General features: G+C 36.8%; 2 protein-coding genes across 2 annotated transcripts in view; both read right to left on the bottom strand.

Annotated features, from left to right (window-relative positions):
• The window catches only part of msh3 (mutS homolog 3 (E. coli)), a 63,218-nt gene extending 44,235 nt beyond the window's left edge, over positions 1-18,983 (bottom strand). Inside the window, exons 1-10 of the mRNA XM_084114250.1 lie at positions 18,656-18,983; positions 18,397-18,499; positions 16,868-17,106; positions 16,456-16,653; positions 15,377-15,493; positions 15,122-15,239; positions 13,360-13,493; positions 12,484-12,650; positions 2,069-2,199; positions 843-951 (exon numbers count right to left, since the gene is read on the bottom strand). Of these exons, the coding sequence (XP_083970376.1) occupies positions 843-951; positions 2,069-2,199; positions 12,484-12,650; positions 13,360-13,493; positions 15,122-15,239; positions 15,377-15,493; positions 16,456-16,653; positions 16,868-17,106; positions 18,397-18,499; positions 18,656-18,811 (1,472 nt within the window). The 5' untranslated portion in view covers positions 18,812-18,983. The remainder of the gene's footprint in view (positions 1-842; positions 952-2,068; positions 2,200-12,483; positions 12,651-13,359; positions 13,494-15,121; positions 15,240-15,376; positions 15,494-16,455; positions 16,654-16,867; positions 17,107-18,396; positions 18,500-18,655) is intronic.
• A 981-nt stretch (positions 18,984-19,964) lies between these two features.
• ubac1 (UBA domain containing 1) overlaps positions 19,965-21,281 on the bottom strand; it is an 11,753-nt gene continuing 10,436 nt past the window's right edge. Inside the window, exon 10 of the mRNA XM_084113551.1 lies at positions 19,965-21,281. This exon is cut by the window's right edge and continues 1,611 nt beyond it. The gene's annotated coding sequence lies outside the window, so the exon portion shown is untranslated.

Here is a 21,281-nt window from a genome sequence, read left to right as displayed (position 1 = left end):
CTCTTATTTTCCTTTAAAGAACGTGCGTAATCAGTCTGTAATTACAGGACAATACTGAACATTCACACATCAGGGGTGACAATCTGCAAGCATTGTGATTCAGATTTGGCTCTGTTTCCCGCTGCTACACTATACTTGGATAAATGAACACCCTTGTTACTACTTATGTGCCTGATGGAAGTAGGTGTGAGATGTGTCTACTTTAGGTGAGAAGGGAAAATAAAAGAGTCTCCTAATAGGTTCATGCTATACCACTGGATTCTTCAATGTGTTTGAAGCAAAAGCCAACGAGAGAGGGAAATGTAGGTGTAGCAGACACTAACTCATTTAGGCAATACACAGTGAACACATATAGTTAACACTCCATTGAATTTGCTATATTATTATCCAAAAATTCATTATTACTAAGCAACAAGCACTGTTAAAGCAGAAATCCAAACAGAAATCAAAGGGAAAAACAGAAAAAAATATTTAAAGGGATAAATCACACAACAAGAAAATTTGTCATTTTGTCTGTCATCAAATGTACTCATTCTCATGTTTGTCTGTTTTTTTAAATCCGGATTGAATGACCTTGACATGCCATAGATGAATTTACATGAACCACATTTATGACATTTTTTGTCCTTTTTGGAGCTCAGCAGCCTCATTTACTTTCATTGTATGGAGAAAAGCAGCCAGAACATTTTGCTAAATATCTTTTTCCGTTCCACAAAACAAAGTAAGTCATACAGGTTTGGAACGACATGAAGGTGATAAACAAATGATAAAATTTTCACTTTTGGATAAATGATACCTTTAAATCTTTTAAGCATTAAGGAGAAGTGTGTACGGAACTTTACCTGGAACAGAGTAAAATCTTGTCTAGCTTAAACTCAGCCAGATACTGGATCACAGGACCAAGACAGCAGATAATCGGGCTCTCCAGACCCATACAGAGGGTGTAGGAAACTATTTGCAAAGAAAAAAAGAATGTAGGCATATTCACTACAATACTCAATTGAACTGATTGATAGTTTCACAGTACAACCACTATACGTTGAGCTTTTAGAATAAATGTGCAATTGGACAGAGTGAGTCTGAGTCAGTTCAGGTTTCTGTAGCATTCAAAAGTTAAATTAATACATTTATGGATTAAAGGATGCATTAAACTGATCACAATTCCAATATGCGAGTAGTTGATAAATCATTAAAATATATAATTCTTTATAAATACACATAACAAAATGTAATATGATCCTGAAATCACTTAAATATAAAAAAAAATACTGACAAACTAAAATTATAATAAAGTATTTCAAAGTTTTAAGTATTTCTCAAGTTATTATTCAAGTAGACAGTCATTAATGAAATAAAAACAGAAGCAGAAAAGAACAAATAAAGACACAGCAGAAATAGAAACTAAGTAAACAATGCTGGAGTTTATTTTAAGGTATCCAACAATTGTTCAAGTGAAGTAAACACAGAAATTAAAAATAAAATGCAAAATCCATCAAATGTGAATTTAAACTACTTGAATCAATCTTAAGTGAATGATTAATAGACATAAAAAAAATAACACTAATTCAATGCTTTGGGTGTATGACTGAAAAACTTGTAATTAATTAAAATCATCTACACAGTATTTCCCCCTTTAGAACTAACTTAGTGTTCATGTGTTCAGTTTGTTGATTTTTTATGCATTGTTTTCATTTTAAAGATTCTGACTTGTTGCTTTTACATAGCATTTGAGATAGAAAGCAAGGCATCGGAACATCAGAGGGAAGTGCAACAATGGTGAGGGAGTCTGTTCTATGCCATTAATGGATCCTGAACAAGACAAAGAGGTGATTTAGTCCCAGTCTTGACAGGAAAAGCCACCACCGCTTGTCATGCACATGTCCAGTCTAAAGGACAGCAGACATTGATCTGCCTCCCTTCTGCCTACAGGGAATGATTTTTCAATTAAACACACAGACCTAACATTAATTTGGGCAGACGTCTCTATCCGAAAGACCAGCCGATGCTTCATCATGACTGGAGTTCAGACATTAAAAAACAAACAGGAGACAAAGATAAAGTAATTTACCCTTTTCTTGGTTTTCCACAGTTGGATGAGGGGCGTCTCTGTAGAAGTCTTTGATAATTCTCATTGCCGTTGGGTATTCAAACATGGCACTTTCTCGTTTCTCTATGCGAATTCGGTCATCTGCTTGGACACTGAGAGAGGAGACAAACAGGAGGTTTACATGAGACAACAGGAAAATCACACCAGGTAAAACTTCTGGATGTGCAATATGACACTCAAGGGAGTTCCTGCATATTTTGTGTACCATATTACACTTCTGAGGCAAAAAAGAAGTTGTTAAAATGAGAACTTGCCCGTAAAGGGATAGTTCACCCAAAAATGCAAAATTCGGTCATCATTTACTCAACTTCAAGTTGCCCAAATCTGTGTGAGTTTCTTTCTTCTGTTGAACAAAAAAGAAGATATTTTGAAGAGTGTTGGTAACCAGACAGTTGACGGTAGTCATTGGCTTCCATAGTAGGAAAAAAAATGCCCAACATTTTTCAAAATATCTTCCATTGAAAACCTTTAAAAAAAATTGCATGACAAAATTCATTTGGTTGGTTAAGCTAATTTCCAACCAAATTCTCATATTATTATATTTTGTTTTATTTAAGCATTTATGTGTCATGTAATTATTTATTGCCCTACCTTAAATGTATGGCTATTTAAACAAAAACAATGTACACTTCAAAAGTTTGATCTGTAAGATTTTTTTAAAAGGTTTTGAAAGATTTTTAATGTTTTTAGAAGATTTTTTAATGTCCCTTATGCTCAACAAGGTTGCATTTATTTGATCAAAATATAGTAATGAGAATTTAGGGGGATGCTTGACTGTCACAAAACTGACGTCACAGTGCACAAAGAAAATGAATGAATAAATAAATAAGTAAGTATATATATAAACTATGCTGGTTCTAAAAAAGGCTATTTAATTTTTCCCCTTGATTTTAGGGTGAAATGTGAGCTTGAGAATGTGAGAAGTCATTAATTGAAGCAATGAATTCTGCTTTATGTCACATCCTGAAGCCTTCAATACCAATGGATTCTCTCAGTGGATACAAGGTGCATATTAGTCTCTCGTACACACACACGCTTCACCAACAGTCCATTCACTTTTGCTTCCCCACCATTCAACACCACATAGCTCTCAAGGACGCAGGTTTTCTTTGTATCTCTGTGCTGTTGCTAGGGTAACCAATGAACATATGTGGCCTATGCGAGCGTGCAGCCAGCTTTATCTTCCCCAACAGTGTAATCGACATGCCGGAGAAAACAAATAGCAATAATTCATATAAAACAGAATTTTGCCCATGGGTGCCTGCTTCCACAAACCTAACTATGCAAATACATTCACAAGAGAAAGTCGCAAAGAAACATCTGTGAGGGCAAAACAACCAGAGAGAGATGTGAAAAATATGATTACATGAACATGGATATATTACCTTAAAATGAGGTAACATTTCTATAAACAGAACATAAAATGATTCTTTCATGCCTAAATATCATGGGTAGCTGACCATAGATATAACTGATCCATAGTTTTTTTTTATTTTTTTAACAAGATTTTATTTTTACTTAGATATCATTTTTATATATGCTTTATGCTACTAATTTCTTAGGTCACTTTGATCACAATTTTGCCTTCATTAGTTTATTTTAATTAATCCTGTGGTGATAAATGAATTCATCCATGACAGTACAGATATTCCATGTAGACTCTCAACTAGTTATGCATTACGTTTTGCACCATTAAAAAAATTCTTCAAGGTAAATGACACATTCTTCCTTGTATGGATATCATGGAAAAGTTAAGAGGATTATAAAATTTACATGGTCATGAAAGATTGGATTATAACTTTTGCATCATAGTATTTGCATAAAAGTATGTTGGCTGTACTTTAAACAGTGTGTATTTCTATGTTTATTTTTGCACCACATTCTCCTACTGCTTGTAGACTATTGTGAAATTTGTTTGCTGAGGAACAGGGCAAAATAATTTTTTGTGGTAACCGACAGCTAACCAACAGACGCTTTCAATGGAACATAACTTATATTCAACCTGAAATCTAACTACTTTAAGGACCAGTTCTGACCCTCACTGGCGCAACTTCATTTCCCTCTTAGGCTATCAAAGCCAAGTAATGATAACATGAGGACATTTTCCAAGTTATTTGAAGGGGTAAATGATTGAAAATCTTCAAGAGAAGAAGCATGATTGTGTTTGTGTATGAAGAAATTGAAGTTGTTTGATCGATAAGGCAGAAAGGATTATTCAGAATCCATTTCAAGTAACCAGTATGCACTGGGATGAATTGATGGCAGTGGCACCTACAACACACCACCTGCAATTCTCCTGAGGGTCTTATTAAACTACAGCACAGCAACCACTCGGCAACAGTTGCTATGTGCCCTCCCTGTACAATCACACCCCTGAGAACTGAAGAGCACAGCACATGGTTAGCAGAGGAACCCAGACATTTGTCTGTACGATATTCAAAGCAAGAGGAATGGAATGGGACAATGGAAACTGAACAAATGTGAAGGAAGAAGTGATTTTAACAATCTTGAAGATAAATTGGCCTCCAATTTATCTTGCCGTTCTCTTCATAACCAGTAATTCAGAGACAATTTACATAGTGGCATTTATGTCCATACTTATTTACTTGCATAAAAATATATAAAAACAAACATTAAGCATTGCTTGATTGAATTGGGGTTTACCGACAGCACTTATGCAAACCTGCAGTTCACACACACACACTCCATTTTAACAAGTCTCGAGTTTAACTGCCTAACAAGAGTGCCCTTTAAAGCTTGTATGCAGAGGTAAATGCTTGAGCAGTGATTTGACAGTTGTTCAGGTCCATAGGTCAGAGGTTTTAACCTATCAACACTTCGATATATAATTCAGCTTCATGCATCTTTTTATCCTGGTTTTCTATTAACAATATCAGAGGTTATGTTAATGGAAAAACAATGACAGGGCGATGGAGGAGAAGGACAGCAAGGAACCATGAGGGCAGATATGTCTGGTTATAAAACACAAAGAGGTAAAATGAGGCAACGAGAAACAGCTGGAGACAAGACAAAAGGACAGAGAGAGCATGACTGGAACACATAAACAGGAAAGGGAGAGTTGATTCAGCTAGGACAACTGAAGGTTAGGTGCGTAATTTCTGCGCTAATACACCAAACAGAACGGCAAAACAATGACTGTTTATCAAACAGGTCTCCTTGTCTGCCATCAGTCGAGCAAACAGTTCCACCACCAAATTCATTGCATTGGTGTTGCTGTGCTGGGTTGGTCAGGATGCTCAAACAATCACGAAGTCACAGTGTGTGAAGTACAAATGGCTTGTACATATTTCTGCATATTAAGCTGGGATAGGAGAAAGCAGAAGGACATGAATTACTGCAATTCAGAAAGACAGAAAAAAACAAGTGAGAAGCGAGAGAGTGAATGAACGGTCAGTGCACGTAGAGAAAGATATAGATTGAGTGAGCGCAACAGTAAAATTCACAGATATAACTCCTGTTGTGGTGGCATCACTCCTGCCTGGAGTATGTGCCCTTCACTAATTTAATCTAATACCTTCCATCTAGTATCTTTAAGCGTTGCCCTTGGAAACAGTGATCAGTCATAGTGAGTCAAAATAAATCGACAACATCGGTCTTGTTTAACAGACAAAACAAGAGGTGTTGCCCGCCGACTAAGCAGTCTCTCGCATCGGCCATTTCTCTTTTGCTTAGGAAATGAGGAAATGACTAGACTTGGCCATGTGATGATCCATGACCACCAGTCGGGACTCCCAGCGAGTACAGAATGCAAGCCAGCACTTACAAAACAGCTTGCTTGCTCATTCAATCATGACTGTTCATTCTTACCAAAGATCTCGTCACTTCCAGAAATGTGGTTCCTTTGGACTTGAGGCTACTGTTGTCAGCAATACCACTGAAGATTGTCGTGGAACCCAATTCATGACCCACATGTCTTTCTACAGTTAGGACATGTGAGTGCGGAGCTGTCAAGACACACCGAATTTCTAATTGTTCAACAACCTTTGTAGATGTAGCGCTAGATGCCAGCCAATTTCCCAATGTCCCCTGGTGTAATATCACATGCTTTTAAGATTCGTTTGAGGTGGTCCTTTGTTCCTTCAGCCACTTTCTTCTGCCAGGAGCTCTGATGGGGAACTTTGAGGACCTATTGCAGCTGTCGCATTCCCAGAGTTTCTTCAATCTTAACAGTGTTAGCATGTTCAAGGATCTTGGTGTTGGGGAGTCATTCTCTCCAATTGATACCAATAGTTATCTGGAGAACCTCTTTTCCAAGGAACGAACCAGAATAGGAAAAATAACATCCCAGGATGAGTTATGACCACCAGCCAGAAATCTCATACTGCCTGCTGAGTAGGTACTACATTTGATGAGGAAAGAACTTTGTGATGTTCTTTATAGTATGAATGTGTGTAGTCCTTTCAGTTTGAGGATTGCACAGCACTGGCTCTGCAGGGTGCTCATGATCACAGCAGCTGACCTCAGGCATCTTGATATGACCAAGGTTTCTTTTCCTGAAGAAAGACCAATCTTGATTCAAGATACTGCTTGACACAGTGCAACAAAAGAGAGCAAGTGGGGATGTGCTAACTGAAGGAAGATGATCTCACCGTTTTAACAGACTTTCTTTAGAACGGGGTGTCCAATCTTGCTCCTGGAGGGCTACTCTTCTGTAGATTTCAGTTCCAGCCCTGCTTCAACGCACCTGCCTGTAATTAATCAATAAGTAATCCTGAACACCTTGACTGTTTTCTGAAATCACCCCCTGTACTCTTAAATAGGGCACTATTTGAAGGGACGTCCATTTGTAGTGGAGTGCAAAACCATAGTGGACATTGTCGAGTGCAAGCATTCAACCCCATAATGCACCACAATAACGAGTGTACAATGGATCTACACTCAACGGCTAGAGAATACCCGTAATGCACTGTGAGGACCGTGCCGAATGAATTCCTGCGTTGGATTAAAAGATGGCGCTCGCAGCTGAATCATCCATCCATCCATTTGCCAAACCGCTGGTCCAATGTGGGTACAGTGTAATACCATACATGTATAACTTCCTTTTTAATTGATTATTTTATTAAGGTCCATACATGCTAGTTTCCTTGACAGTTGTCAAGGTGCTCCTGGCCCTCAAAGAGACACCCTTTTGAGCTCAAGTATGGATCTAGGTGACCACCAGGGGAAATGAGCACATCCTCCTGGTCTTGGTGGATCACGCTTCCTGGGCATTACAAAAGAAGAATTAACAGAACATCACCATGCAGCTGATGCTGCTGTAAATTTGGGTGGCCCAGGCCAGAAGTGAACACTAGCTGTCATCTCAGATGTGCTCTGGAGGAACTTTGGATGGCCTGATCACCAATGTGAGATCAACCTGATTTGTCAAAGAAATGTTGCCTATGATAACAGGCAAAATAAATAAATAAATAAACAAGGTACTGTAGCATTTTTCATGCAGGTAGTAAGTATCCAGTGTGGTTCTCTTGGGTTTGTAAGTATTATTGCTGCTTTCAGCCAACTTACCCTTCACCCTGGATTAAGATCTGTCAGAAGAAACAATCATCTAGAGATGTTCATCAGTCTAAAGCTGTGCCAATAATGACAGCCAAAGTGTTTGTGACTGCTTTGCAGGTGTGCTGTTATGTGCTAAGATGCAGATTTGTCTTCAAAACAAGCCAAATTTCACTTCAGTCGGTTGGGAAATCAAAGGACAATAGAGTAACACATTATTTTGTGGTGCTCCAAGACTTACTCAAGGAGAAACGTGGTGGGGTCAGCCAGTGGAAAAGCTATTTAACAGTCTTAGATGGACACACACAGATTAGTTTGGGGCAATTTTCTTTGCAGGATTCTTTACACCTCCATAAAAAACGCATAAGGGTTTTAATAAAATTATGAATTCAATCTAGATACTATATCATGACAAATAGATATTCCCCCTGGGTTATCCTCAAGCATTTCTTTCACTGCAAAACCACAAAAACATGATCCTGTATCAGTAAATAGCTGTGTACAACACTTTAACACAGGCACTTCAACTAAGTGAAGAAGCACCAGCACCAGTTCAGCCATAATGAAAACCATCCATTCTACTTTGCCATGTTAAGCAACCTTGTCTACATGGCCACAGGCATTGAAAGAGCCAACAAAGTCAGGCTGGGTCCCTAAAGGAAGTTCAAGCTAAACTAAGAGGGAAATACTGCAAGACTTGCAGCACAGCCCCATGGAATTCTTCTCAGTTTGAGGTATCCTAATGTGGCACTAATAATTTAGGAGCAAAAAAAGTGGAACTTTGGTAGGATAGAATACACATCATTTGCAGTCAGTGTATATGTCTATTTAACTATGTGTACATAGGAATATATAGGAAGATGGATGATGAATTGTTGTGGCTTAGCAGTTAGCACACATGCTCTGATACATTGAGCTGTGCTGCTCAGGTGGACATCATGAGTTTGAAAATGACCAAAATACGTATTTTCACATCTTTAAATGTTCCCACCCTCAAAAAAAAATGTGAAGTCAGTTAAGAGGCGATAGTCATTTACTGACATCTAGTGGTGAGTGAACAATTGCTAGTCACTAAGTAGCAATTTTATATTGTACAATTCACAATTCAAAACATTATAATTGAAAACTATTTGAAAGCATAAAAAGAGACTGCAAATATGCTTCTGTCATGTGAGGAGGTTTATGAGGTTGCATAATTAAAGTGATCTTAAAATAGAATTTTTGTAGTCCGATGAAAGGTGGAATCTTGATTTCAAGAACGGAGCAAGTTCTTTAAGCAATCAAAAGGCCTGTTCCATTACCAACATTTGCATCTTTGCACTTGAGAACTTTCTACTTTCAATCACACCCTGTATTTGTTCAAGTGAAGTCCTTTTGATTACCTAATGGGACACACTTGCAACATAGTGGTGTAATAGTTTTTACCAAGCTTTATTTGCACATAGCTTGATTTGCACTTTAAAATAAACTTCTAAATGTCTGTTTAGTAGTCCCTGTGTAACAGATTATATAATTTAGTCATTGTGATGCTTCTAATTAAGAGACAAAAAGCAGTTTCAATAGTTTTACAAAACACACATGTAGTTTTACTCCCAAAATATAGGTAATATATAATTAATTTAAGTTACACTGGAAAGTTTTTCTTAACATTTTTTTCTCCTGAACACGATGAATGGTGGGATACGCTTAACCTAAATACTGCTCGGAAGCGATTTTAGAGACAGTAGATTTTGTGCATTCAGAGCACTGAGCTTTAGCATTTCACAGACCTGATGGGACAGTATTGAACACTGTAATGCAATTTGATTATCTTCTACATTTTACTCAGTTTCAATTTTTTGACAAAAAATAAAAATGCTTGTGCAATCAGTTACATTGAAATGTCCTCTTGCCTGTGAAGGTCATGGAACTTCTCTTCTCATAAATAACAAGCCTTGCAGGAGAGTAAAAATAACATATTAAATAATATCCAACAAATCTAGTGATTTAGAAAATAGTGATTACACTGGGCAATCAACTAACAGGATGATATGAGTATAACCAATGAGAACGTAGGGAGTATTACATACAAATGGCCATCCCGGCCGTAAATAAACCCTCATTTCTTCAAAGAGCAACTTGGAGTGGTGTCTTTGATACTGCGCAACCAAGGAAAGGGAAGCACCTCAGATTCTAGCATATACTTTGGAAGTGGCAAGTAAGGCAGTGATAGTGTTTTCTTGGACGGGATGCCACGCCACGCCACGCCACGCCATTTCCACAGGTTGGTTAAAGTCCACCTTAGATACCTCAAGTCGGATAAGTTAGTTTGAAAAAATGACCATTGTCACAGCACTTGCAGTCACTTGCACAAGCTCTCAGGTGGTGCAAGTGTGGGTATTTGGGCCCACAATATAATTTGGAATACAGCTTTCATTCACTTTCATTCACTCACCAATAGAATATTTAAGACAATCCGGAAAAAAAACTAAAGAACAAATAACAAAAATCACAGAATAAAATTGCAAATAACTGCATCAATTACATGGCAAGTATTTTCTATCAGGTCCACTAACTAAAGATGCATAATAAACTAGGGCTGCTTCAATTATTGTGGTAATCAATTAATCTGTTGATTATTTCATCAATTAATTGATTAATCGGATAAAACGTTTTCTGTTTTTATTTGGAAAAAACAAACACTATTCTAGTGTTTTCCTCCAAACAATGTGCTAACTGAAGGCACACTGACAACAATAGTGATTGTATCTATGTAGGCTATGCTATGCCGTGCATCCTTTTTTTGTTATGCGCAACAAATATTTAAAAACATAAACCTTACATCATAAAAAAGAAACAACAACAGCTAATCAGTTGTTTTGAAGCCGAAAGGCAGTTTAAATCACTTAATTGAAAAGTATTTTATAGTATTTTATTTATTTTGGGGGGGGGGGGGGGGTTCTTAATTGGTAAGAAGAAATACAGTGAGGAAAATAAGTATTTGAACACCCTGCTATTTTGCAAGTTCTCCCACTTAGAAATCATGGAGGGGTCTGAAATTGTCATCGTAGGTGCATGTCCACTGTGAGAGACATAATCTACAAAAAAAAATCCAGAAATCACAATGTATGATTTTTTAACTATTTATTTGTATGATACAGCTGCAAATAAGTATTTGAACACCTGAGAAAATCAATGTTAATATTTGGTACAGTAGCCTTTGTTTGCAATTACAGAGGTCAAACGTTTCCTGTAGTTTTTCACCAGGTTTGCACACACTGCAGGAGGGATTTTGGCCCACTCCTCCACACAGATCTTCTCTAGATCAGTCAGGTTTCTGGGCTGTCACTGAGAAACACGGAGTTTGAGCTCCCTCCAAAGATTCTCTATTGGGTTTAGGTCTGGAGACTGGCTAGGCCACGCCAGAACCTTGATATGCTTCTTACAGAGCCACCTTGGTTATCCTGGCTGTGTGCTTCGGGTCATTGTCATGTTGGAAGACCCAGCCTCGACCCATCTTCAATGCTCTAACTGAGGGAAGGAGGTTGTTCCCCAAAATCTCGCAATACATGGCCCCGGTCATCCTCTCCTTAATACAGTGCAGTCGCCCTGTCCCATGTGCAGAAAAACACCCCCAAAGCATGATGCTACCACCCCCATGCTTCACAGTAGGGATGGTGTTCTTGGGATGGTACTCATCATTCTTCTTCCTCCAAACACGTTTAGTGGAATTATGACCAAAAAGTTCTATTTTGGTCTCATCTGACCACATGACTTTCTCCCATGACTCCTCTGGATCATCCAAATGGTCATTGGCAAACTTAAGACGGGCCTTGACATGTGCTGGTTTAAGCAGGGGAACCTTCCGTGCCATGCATGATTTCAAACCATGACGTCTTAGTGTATTACCAACAGTAACCTTGGAAACGGTGGTCCCAGCTCTTTTCAGGTCATTGACCAGCTCCTCCCGTGTAGTTCTGGGCTGATTTCTCACCTTTCTTAGGATCATTGAGACCCCACGAGGTGAGATCTTGCATGGAGCCCCAGTCCGAGGGAGATTGACAGTCATGTTTAGCTTCTTCCATTTTCTAATGATTGCTCCAACAGTGGACCTTTTTCACCAAGCTGCTTGGCAATTTCCCCGTAGCCCTTTCCAGCCTTGTGGAGGTGTACAATTTTGTCTCTAGTGTCTTTGGACAGCTCTTTGGTCTTGGCCATGTTAGTAGTTGGATTCTTACTGATTGTATGGGGTGGACAGGTGTCTTTATGCAGCTAACGACCTCAAACAGGTGCATCTAATTTAGGATAATAAATGGAGTGGAGGTGGACATTTTAAAGGCAGACTAACAGGTCTTTGAGGGTCAGAATTCTAGCTGATAGACAGGTGTTCAAATACTTATTTGCAGCTGTATCATACAAATAAATAGTTAAAAAATCATATATTGTGATTTCTGGATTTTTTTTTTTAGATTATGTCTCTCACAGTGGACATGCACCTACGATGACAATTTCAGACCCCTCCATGATTTCCAAGTGGGAGAACTTGCAAAATAGCAGGGTGTTCAAATACTTATTTTCCTCACTGTAAATATTACAAGAGCACCTGACAGGAAATGCTGCGTTGTTTGAAGAGTTTAATATAAAGCGCTGTAATTTTTTGCGTAGCTAGGATTATCCACTTTTATCCACTCAATAATGTGACTGAAGGACAATTTCTGTGCACAACTAATCAGTAATAAAGACGGTTATCAATTATTTTCATTTATGATTATAAAATTTGTTGTTGCAGCCCCTTTATGAAATCATCTACAATGCAGCATCACACAAACATATTCAATCACAATAAGATAAACAAACTATGCCTACCCAACATGAACATGTACCTGGACAGAGCAATGTTGCGTAATAACCTCTCAGTCGTCTCTGATAGGTCTGAAGGCACCAGGATCTCTACAGGCTGTATTTTGAGTACCCTGGACTCCAGCTCTGAATGGGCCATGTTATCTTTAAAACAGTCCACCATCACATCCCCGATGCTCGGCTGGACCACCTGAACTCAAAAGGAAAGACAGGGTTGTACTAGTGAGTATTAAAAGTTATGAATATATGGGTTTGTCTTATTAACCAACTGAAACTCTCAGTTGTATTCCAACTAAGGGCCAGACACACCAAGCCACCGGTCAGCCGTCAGCCGTCAGCCAACGTCAGGCTGTCGTGAGTGTGACGTGGCAGTTCCCTGATTCAGCATGTTGAATCGGGGCAGTCGGTGAGAGAGAGCGCTCTGATTGGCTGCTCGGTTTAGAGAACGAATCAGTGCACGAGAATAAAAGAGAAAGTGATGAAAGCGAGCAAAGAAGTCAAGATGGCACAGACAGAAGGCAAATATTTTCATAACAACATGAGATGCCTGGAATGAAGAAAGTGATCTGCATGAATGATATTTAAAATGGTAAGCAAGCACTTCTTTGTTTACGGTTTATATATCTGCAGTCCTAGTTTTGGTTTCCCCTTTTGAATGACGAATACAGATTATTGATACCTGCTGATGTAGACAGCTATTTCCTTACATGCAGACGCAGAACGCACATGCTAGCTGGCAGTCAGCTGTTGTGTTCAAGCGCAGCTTTTTGTCCCAGATTCAGCCGACAGGAGGCGACAACACAGTCAGCTTTTGTTGCCACTAGTTCTTTGATGACGGCTTGGTGTGTCACAGCCTTAGAGCTCACCCAACACTACCAATTACCACAATGATTTCTTACCACCATCCCTACGGTCAGCTCCTTGCTCTGTTTATCAAAACTCTCGCACACACACATTAGATAGTTGTTGCCACTGTCCTGCACCACATCTTCAGCCTGCTCCAAATCTCCAAGCTTCAGCAGAGGATTCACATCTGAGAACAAGGCAATTAATTCATTCATTTTGGGTTCTGTAGGTTACTAATAAAAAAAAAAGATACTGGAGCTATTTAATAAATAGACACCCTTCAAAATGTTGTGCTCACTAAGACTTTTTTTTAAAAGAAATAATTACTTTTATTGAGCAGGGATGCACTGAATTGATCAAGTGATATTAAATGTTGTTCTTTCTATTCATCAAATAATCCAGATTTTTTTTTTTGGATCAGTTTCCACAAAAATATTAAGCAGCAAAACTGTATTCAATACTGATAACAATAAGAAATGTTTCTTGTGCACCAAATCAGCATATTAGAAACATTTCTGAAGGATTATGTGCAGTGTTGCCAGATTGGGCGGTTTAGAATTTTGATTGCAAGGGTCAAAATTGGTTTGGATGGGTGGACAAAATTTGGGTTGGTTTGTGATGAGTTTGGAGGTTTTTAAACATTTAAATTGTATAGGCTTAAACTCAAGTGTGCATGTACTCCATCTGATCAGTCATCATGACATTACTAAACACACACGGCCACGGCAGAGTCGGATGGTGTTGGTGTTGATGTCGCAAATGAGCACAGACTTTTAGCCAATCAAGAGCGATAGCACACAGACGTGATGATTCATGAATGATTTGGCCTGATCAGGACATCTTCAACTTTTAAACCATCCAGACTGCAATCTACAGCTGCTGAAAGAGGTTTGAATCAATGATTAACCAGTTTTGACTGTGAAGATTTCAGCATTATGTTCTACAATGTGTACTTTAAGACGTACTATAGTTCTGTTTGAAGTTAAAGCGCAGCACAAAGGTAAGCACATTATTATTATTGTTCATTTTTTGAACACGAATGACACAATTTTGGCTGTTATAGTGTGTGCATGAGTCTATGAGATGAGTGTGTCACTGTCAACTTATCTGTTTCCGAGGGTTGAAGTCTGTTAATTTCTTGACAAAACAAAAAACAAACATTTTATGTCATATTTGCTTATATTGTTTTACTGTGTATTTGCCATGTTTTGATCTGTTTTCCTCTTGAAAACACGAATGAAACAATTTTGGCTGTTATAGAGTGTGCATGAGTGTGTGAGATGAGCGTGTCACTGTCATCTTATGTGTGTTTCCGAGGGTTGAAGTCTGTTAATTTCTTGACAAAACAACAACAAAAAACAAACAAACATTTTTTGTCATATTTGCTTACATTGTTTTACTGTGTATTTTGCCATGTTTTGATCTGTTTTCCTCTTGTATTGTTCTCCAGGCAGGAAAATGAATACATTTTTATAATTTTATTTTGTCATCGTTATTTAGCTTTAAGGAGGTATAAACATATATTAACACTGGAGACTTTCACAGGACTAAATTACATTTTAAAATATAGTTATAAGTTATAAATATGACTGTTTGTCCTGTATTTTTGATCAAATAAATGCAACCTGAGTGCGCACCAGAGACTACTTTCAAAAATATTAATAAATCTTTCCAACCCCCAACTTTTAAACAGTAGTGTGTGACACGCATCAAACTGCAGCTAAGAATCTGGTCAACAACAGAGATACTGAAATTAATCTTAAAACAGGAGTGAAAGGCAATTATGAATCTACTGAGTAAGTGCAGAAACATTACCTTCTCCCACAAGCGTGGATTTGGTGTAAAGTGCATGAAGTTGCCGTGTGAAGAGAGAACTCTTGTTGGTGCTGGAGGCTTTGATGGCTGAAGTTTCCGTCTGCTTCACTACACCTACCTAAGGAATGAGGCACGAAAACACTCTTACACCGACCAAAATCGCCGAAAATAAGAAAAAAAATGGGATGTTGATAGATATACTTATTTCTACATGACAAATATGCAGCATATTATAATTAAGAGAACACCAGTGACCTTGTATCCCTGAGAGACCAGTCGACGAACATGCACAAACAAGCGATGAGTAGGGATGCTGGCCGTCATGAAGTTATGGTCCAGATGACAAGTGATATTGAGTTCCTTTGCAGCGATCTATAAAAAAAATGTGGTAGGGGAACAAAACAAATCTAGTTTCTTAAAAAAAGCTTATTTTGCACACCATAATTATTTTATGTCGAACATTATTAATGACAACAGGTCAATGCCATTACATTAAAGAGATAGTTCACCCAAAACTGACAATTCTGCATTAAGCAAACACGTTTGAACTTCTGTTTATCATATTTAATGAGCTCTATATGTATATGCGTTAATTAAAGGGATACTCCACTTTTTTTGGAAATAGGCTCATTTTACAACTCCCCCAGAGTTAAACAGTTGAGTTTTACCGTTTTCGAATCCATTCAGCCGATCTCCGGGTCTGGCGGTACCACTTTTAGCATAGCTTAGCATAGATCATTGAATCGGACAGGACCATTAGCATCTCTCTCAAAAAAATGACCAAAGTTTCTTGATTATTACGCAGGAATGAGAGTATAGTTCCTAGCCATATCAACCTAGAAAATCGCTTTACATTTTACGTCGGTGTTAGTACACGATGTAACTACAGAAAAGTCAAGTTTTAAATAGGAAAAATATCGAAACTCTTTGGTCATTTTTTTGAGAGAGATGCTAATGGTCCTGTCCGATTCAATGATCTATGCTAAGCTATGCTAAAAGTGGTACCGCCAGACCCGGAGTTCGGCTGAATGGATTCGAAAACGGTAAGACTCAACTGTTTAACTCTGGGGGAGTTGTAAAATGAGCCTATTTCCAAAAAAAGTGGAGTATCCCTTTAAATCGGTTTATCATATAAAGCAATTGTGTCTCTTCAGAAGATTTGAATTAAACCGCACAATTTAAATATACATTGCTTTTATAATCTCTTAATGAACTTTTTGTAGCTTGAAATATGTTGGTGGAATTGCCTTTCAATGGAAGGACAGTAATATATACATATAGCGTAATGCATCACCCAATGTCTGATAATTGTGATGGGCTACTCTAGTTCTTACCTCTGCATCCTCACCAAAGAACCTGTACTTATAGCCACACTCAACGCAAAGCACTGTGTCCACATGTTGCTTCTTGATCTCCATGTACTGTTCTTCCAGAGGAGTGTATATGGTCTTGGTTCTCCTGTTGGGAACGCCAGGCTCTTCTGAACTTTTCCTGATCGCAGTATTCTTAGAAAACTGACTAAAGGAAAGCTCCTGGAAACAGAAAGAGGAAAAACATGTTTGAATGGCAAGCATTTGGGTCTTTAGTTCATTACTTTGACAATGTGATTAGTTGAGCATTTGCATTTTCATTTCCAGACAAAACAAGTAGTTGATAAATATGTAATCTGCAATTAAAGAAGTTAAGACAGAACCCTCTTTCAATGGGCAACTCTGAAACATACAAGTATTGCTTATAAAATCAAACCTGTTTAATCTTAGTAGGCTCTTCTTTGGCCTCTTCCACCAACTCAGATGAGCTGTTTTTCATGATAGTTTTGTCTTGCTGCATGGCAGATCTCTCAGCTTTTCCAGAGTTTGAAGGCTCCACCTCCATCTTTATACCCTGATCGGAGACTCGGATCTCTGAATTCCCTGGGCAGCTGAAATCTTTAAGCCTTGTCAGGGTGGCATGGCTGACACTGGCTCTGGGAGATGCCATCTTATCTATTGCACATAAGAGAGAATTAATAGAAAAAGGAAAGTTTGGAAATTATATTTCCAACTGACACATTACAGCAATATATATATAATATATATATATAATATATATATATATATATATATATATATATATATATATATATATAAAATATAATATTATATATATATATACACATATATATATATATATATATATATATATATATATATATATATACATACACATATATATATATATATATATATATATATATATATATATGTATATGTATATGTATATATAATATATATATATATATATATATATATATATATATATATATATATATATATATATATATATATATATATATATATGTATATATAATATATATATATATATATATATATATATATTATATATATGTATATATAATATATATATATATATATATATATATATATATATATATATATATATATATATATATATAAATAAATAACTGGCTTATAAAATGTCTGGTGAAAATACTAACATGCCTAAGACTTTTGCACAGTACTGTATATTTACCTGCATATATAAACACTATCAAGTTTAGGACATTCATCCATCACATAACCTCTTCTAAATTAGAACAGGTTTTTTATATTTCATAGCTTTTACTGAGTTACAAACCTTGAATGAACTACCATGAACCTTTATGACATAAACATTGCTACAAAAATAAAAAAAATATAGGAAAACCATCAAAAAAAGTAAGGCGGGTCAGTAAAAAATAACTTCTTGATGAGCTCTGCTTAGTGTGAATGCCAGAAAATACATGTTTACATGTTATGAGATCAGCATAAACAAGCAGTTTAAGTACATCTTATGCTGATCATGTAGTGTACGTTTTCTATACCATACAAACCAAAACATTTCCTTTTCGAATGTTTTGAACATTGTTGTTTTAAAGGTGTTTAAAAAGCATAGCTTTTATTGAGTTACATTACAACTGTAATAATTAAAAATAATAAAAAAATAAAAAAGTGTGTGTGTGTGTAAAGAACATGAGCCTTTCTGACAAAAATTGGCTAAAACAAAAACTATATAAAAATAATGGTGGGTCGGTGAAAAAGCACAAAAAAACATTGTTATTGAGCCCTGTTTAGTGTAAATGCCAGAAAACACATTTTTACATCTTATGAGATCAGCATAAACAAGCTGCACTAAAGGAAAATGTGCAATGCAGTTAAACAAATCAACTGGCAACAACAACAAAACTCCAATAAACATAATGAAAAGAATGCCATGCATGGTGCATATGTCCTTACAGGTGCTGGGGGTCAGCTTGCACTCTTCATCTTTCTCCTCCTCCACATTGTGAGAGAGTTTGGGTCGTTTCTCTGAGGACATTCCTCCATCACATAACCTCTTCTAAATCAGAACAGGTTTACATTTTAGTTCGTGCTGCTTTGAAACAGCAAAAGCTTCGTGCATGTGATGCATATTGTTGATATGGCTCTATAGTATGGTTGGAGTGCAGATTATTTACAAAGTAAACAAGCTGTCTGTTCTGAATAAAGCTCTTACCTTTCCTCTGCCCTCATGGCGTCGGTCTTGGCAGTTAATCTCGGGTTGATCAATTGGTTTATCGCTTGCACTTGTGAAGAATCTGCTGATAGTTGTCTGAGTGCTGGACTTTTTCGAGGATTTGGATGCAAGCACACGTTTGACACTTGTATGCATTTTACAGCATTGTCTAATAATTAACACATGGCTTGCAAGACTTACTTTGTTGTTTAAATACAGGCCCAAACTCTGATGATTAAAAATAGTCTCCTGAGAAGAGACTAGTACAGCTGATCATGTTGGCGCGCGATTGACGTACCCATTCTCGCGCACGCGAACTTACTGCTGTACTGCAGAGGGTGAAAGATGCGCTACATATGCGCAGTCGCTGTTGTAGTGCAGCGGGGGAAGCGGCGTTAGATATGCGCAGTCCACGGTTTGTAATCACAAATTAACATAATACTGATTTAAAGGGATAGTTCACCCAAATTTTTTTTTTTTTGTGTGTCATCATTCATTTACCCTTATGTTGTTCCAAACCTGTATGAGTTTCTTTCTTCTGTTGAACTACAAAGAAGATATTTTGAAGAATGTCGGTAACCAGACAGTTGATGGTCCAAAATACTTTGGAAGTCAATGGCTACCATCAACTGTCTGGTTACCGACATTCTTCAAAATATCTTCTTTGTAGTTCAACAGAAGAAAGAAACTCATACAGGTTTGGAACGACATACATTTGTTTGTTTATATCATTGTAAAATGTAGGCTAAACTATGTTTTCGACCAGCTCTACTCTGATAAATGTGACTATGAGACAGGAACATATTAAGATATTATAAATATTAAAAATCTAAATTTTTATTTATTTAATCTTGTTTTTTATTTAATATATTTATTTTAAAAAAATGTTGCACCTCTTTGTCTCTTAACTTTTCCATGCACCCCCATGCCAATCCCTTGCGACACCCCCGGGTCTCCGAACACCAGTAAAAAAAAAAAAAAACACATCTGCCATAAGTGACATTTCACTGTTTGTCTGCATGCATCTGCTAAATGTAAAGGTTTATCTCACCAGCATTTTGTTAACCAAAACTATTAAAATATTCTATAATTCAAAATATAAAAAACATAAGTATTACTAAAATAACACTGAAAGTAACTGAGTGAACCAGGTTCAAGCATTTACTGTAGATGTGCGACTATAAATGGGGGAGGTGAAAGATATTAGGCTTTGTTAGGCTGTTTTCAGACTTCTGAACTATGCTGAATTTACTGCAACATGCAGAGGATGATAATAATAATAATAATAATAATAATTAGGAAAAAGCAGGGATTTCAAAACTTTTTTTTATTATTTGTCATGAAAGACTTTTCAACAATTGGATTGAGAAAAGTTACATTTTAGCTCACCGACAGTGGGGGCTCTATATGTGAAATTGTACACGGAGCAAGGACACAAAAGTAAAATGGTAACACAAGAGCACCAGACCTTCAAGACATTTCATCATAACCTCTGTAACCTGATAACCTATTTTAAATGAGGGAGAAAAAAAATCTGACACTTTTTTTAAAGGAATAACTTAAAAATGAAAATTCTGTCATAATTTACTCACCCTCGAGTTGTTTCAAACCTGTATGAATTTCTTTCTCCTGCTGAACACAAAATAAGATATTTTGAAGAATGTCAGTAACCAGAGTTGATGGACACCATTGACTTCCATTGTAGGAAAAAAAATACTATGGAAGTCAATGGGGTCCATGAACTGTTTGGTTACCGACATTCTTCAAAATATCTTATTTTGTGTTCAGCAGAAGAAAGAAATTCATACAGGTTTGAAACAACTCGTTTTCACTGAGTAAATTATGACAGAATTTTCATTTTTGTAAGTGAACTAATCCTTCAAGCTGTTGAGATTAAGAACATGACAATTCAGTTTCCAAAATTACACTGTTCAACCACACAGTATAAGCATTTCTAAATAGTAAATGAATGACCATCAAACATTTTAAAATACTGAAATCATATATAACTTTCTACTTTACAGAGCTTACCCATGATGAAACCAACAATTGATTCAAATTTAAAAAAAGATATGATATGAAAGTGCACATCAAATACTCGTATATTACAAATGCATCATGATACTGAAACCTGTTGTTTTTCTGTTGAGGCAACAAAAAAGAAATTTAATTGCATAGAAGCCTTTACTCTCTAGTCATCCAAAACAATATAAGCTACTTCTCTTAATTCCAAAAAAAAACAAAAGTATGTTCTCAAGATAATGGAGACAGTCTGATTTCAAATGCTGAATGTGTTAAACATAATCTTTAAGTGCATTAGAAGCCACTCAGACAGTGAAGTGAACATAGTGTACCATTTTAATAGGTGAGGTTCTCTAAAATGGTATTGACATACAGTAATCTCTCTAGGGATGGTTTCATGATTGACTATATTTGGCCTCAAAATAAATAAATCACACAAGGATAGCAAGTTTTCATTTAAAGAGTAAGTTTTCAGATATATTCATAGAGTTCTCTGATAATGCAATCACTAAGCTACTGTTATTTGTATTGATAAAGTAGGCATTACTATAGCAGATATTTGCCCGGTATGGCTAAGAAACCCCTGAGCACACACTTCACACCA

The sequence above is a fragment of the Abramis brama genome (genome assembly GCF_963993115.1).
Source record: "Abramis brama genome assembly, chromosome: 5".
NCBI lineage: Eukaryota > Metazoa > Chordata > Actinopteri > Cypriniformes > Leuciscidae > Abramis > Abramis brama.
This window is presented reverse-complemented; position numbering and strand designations above follow the sequence as displayed.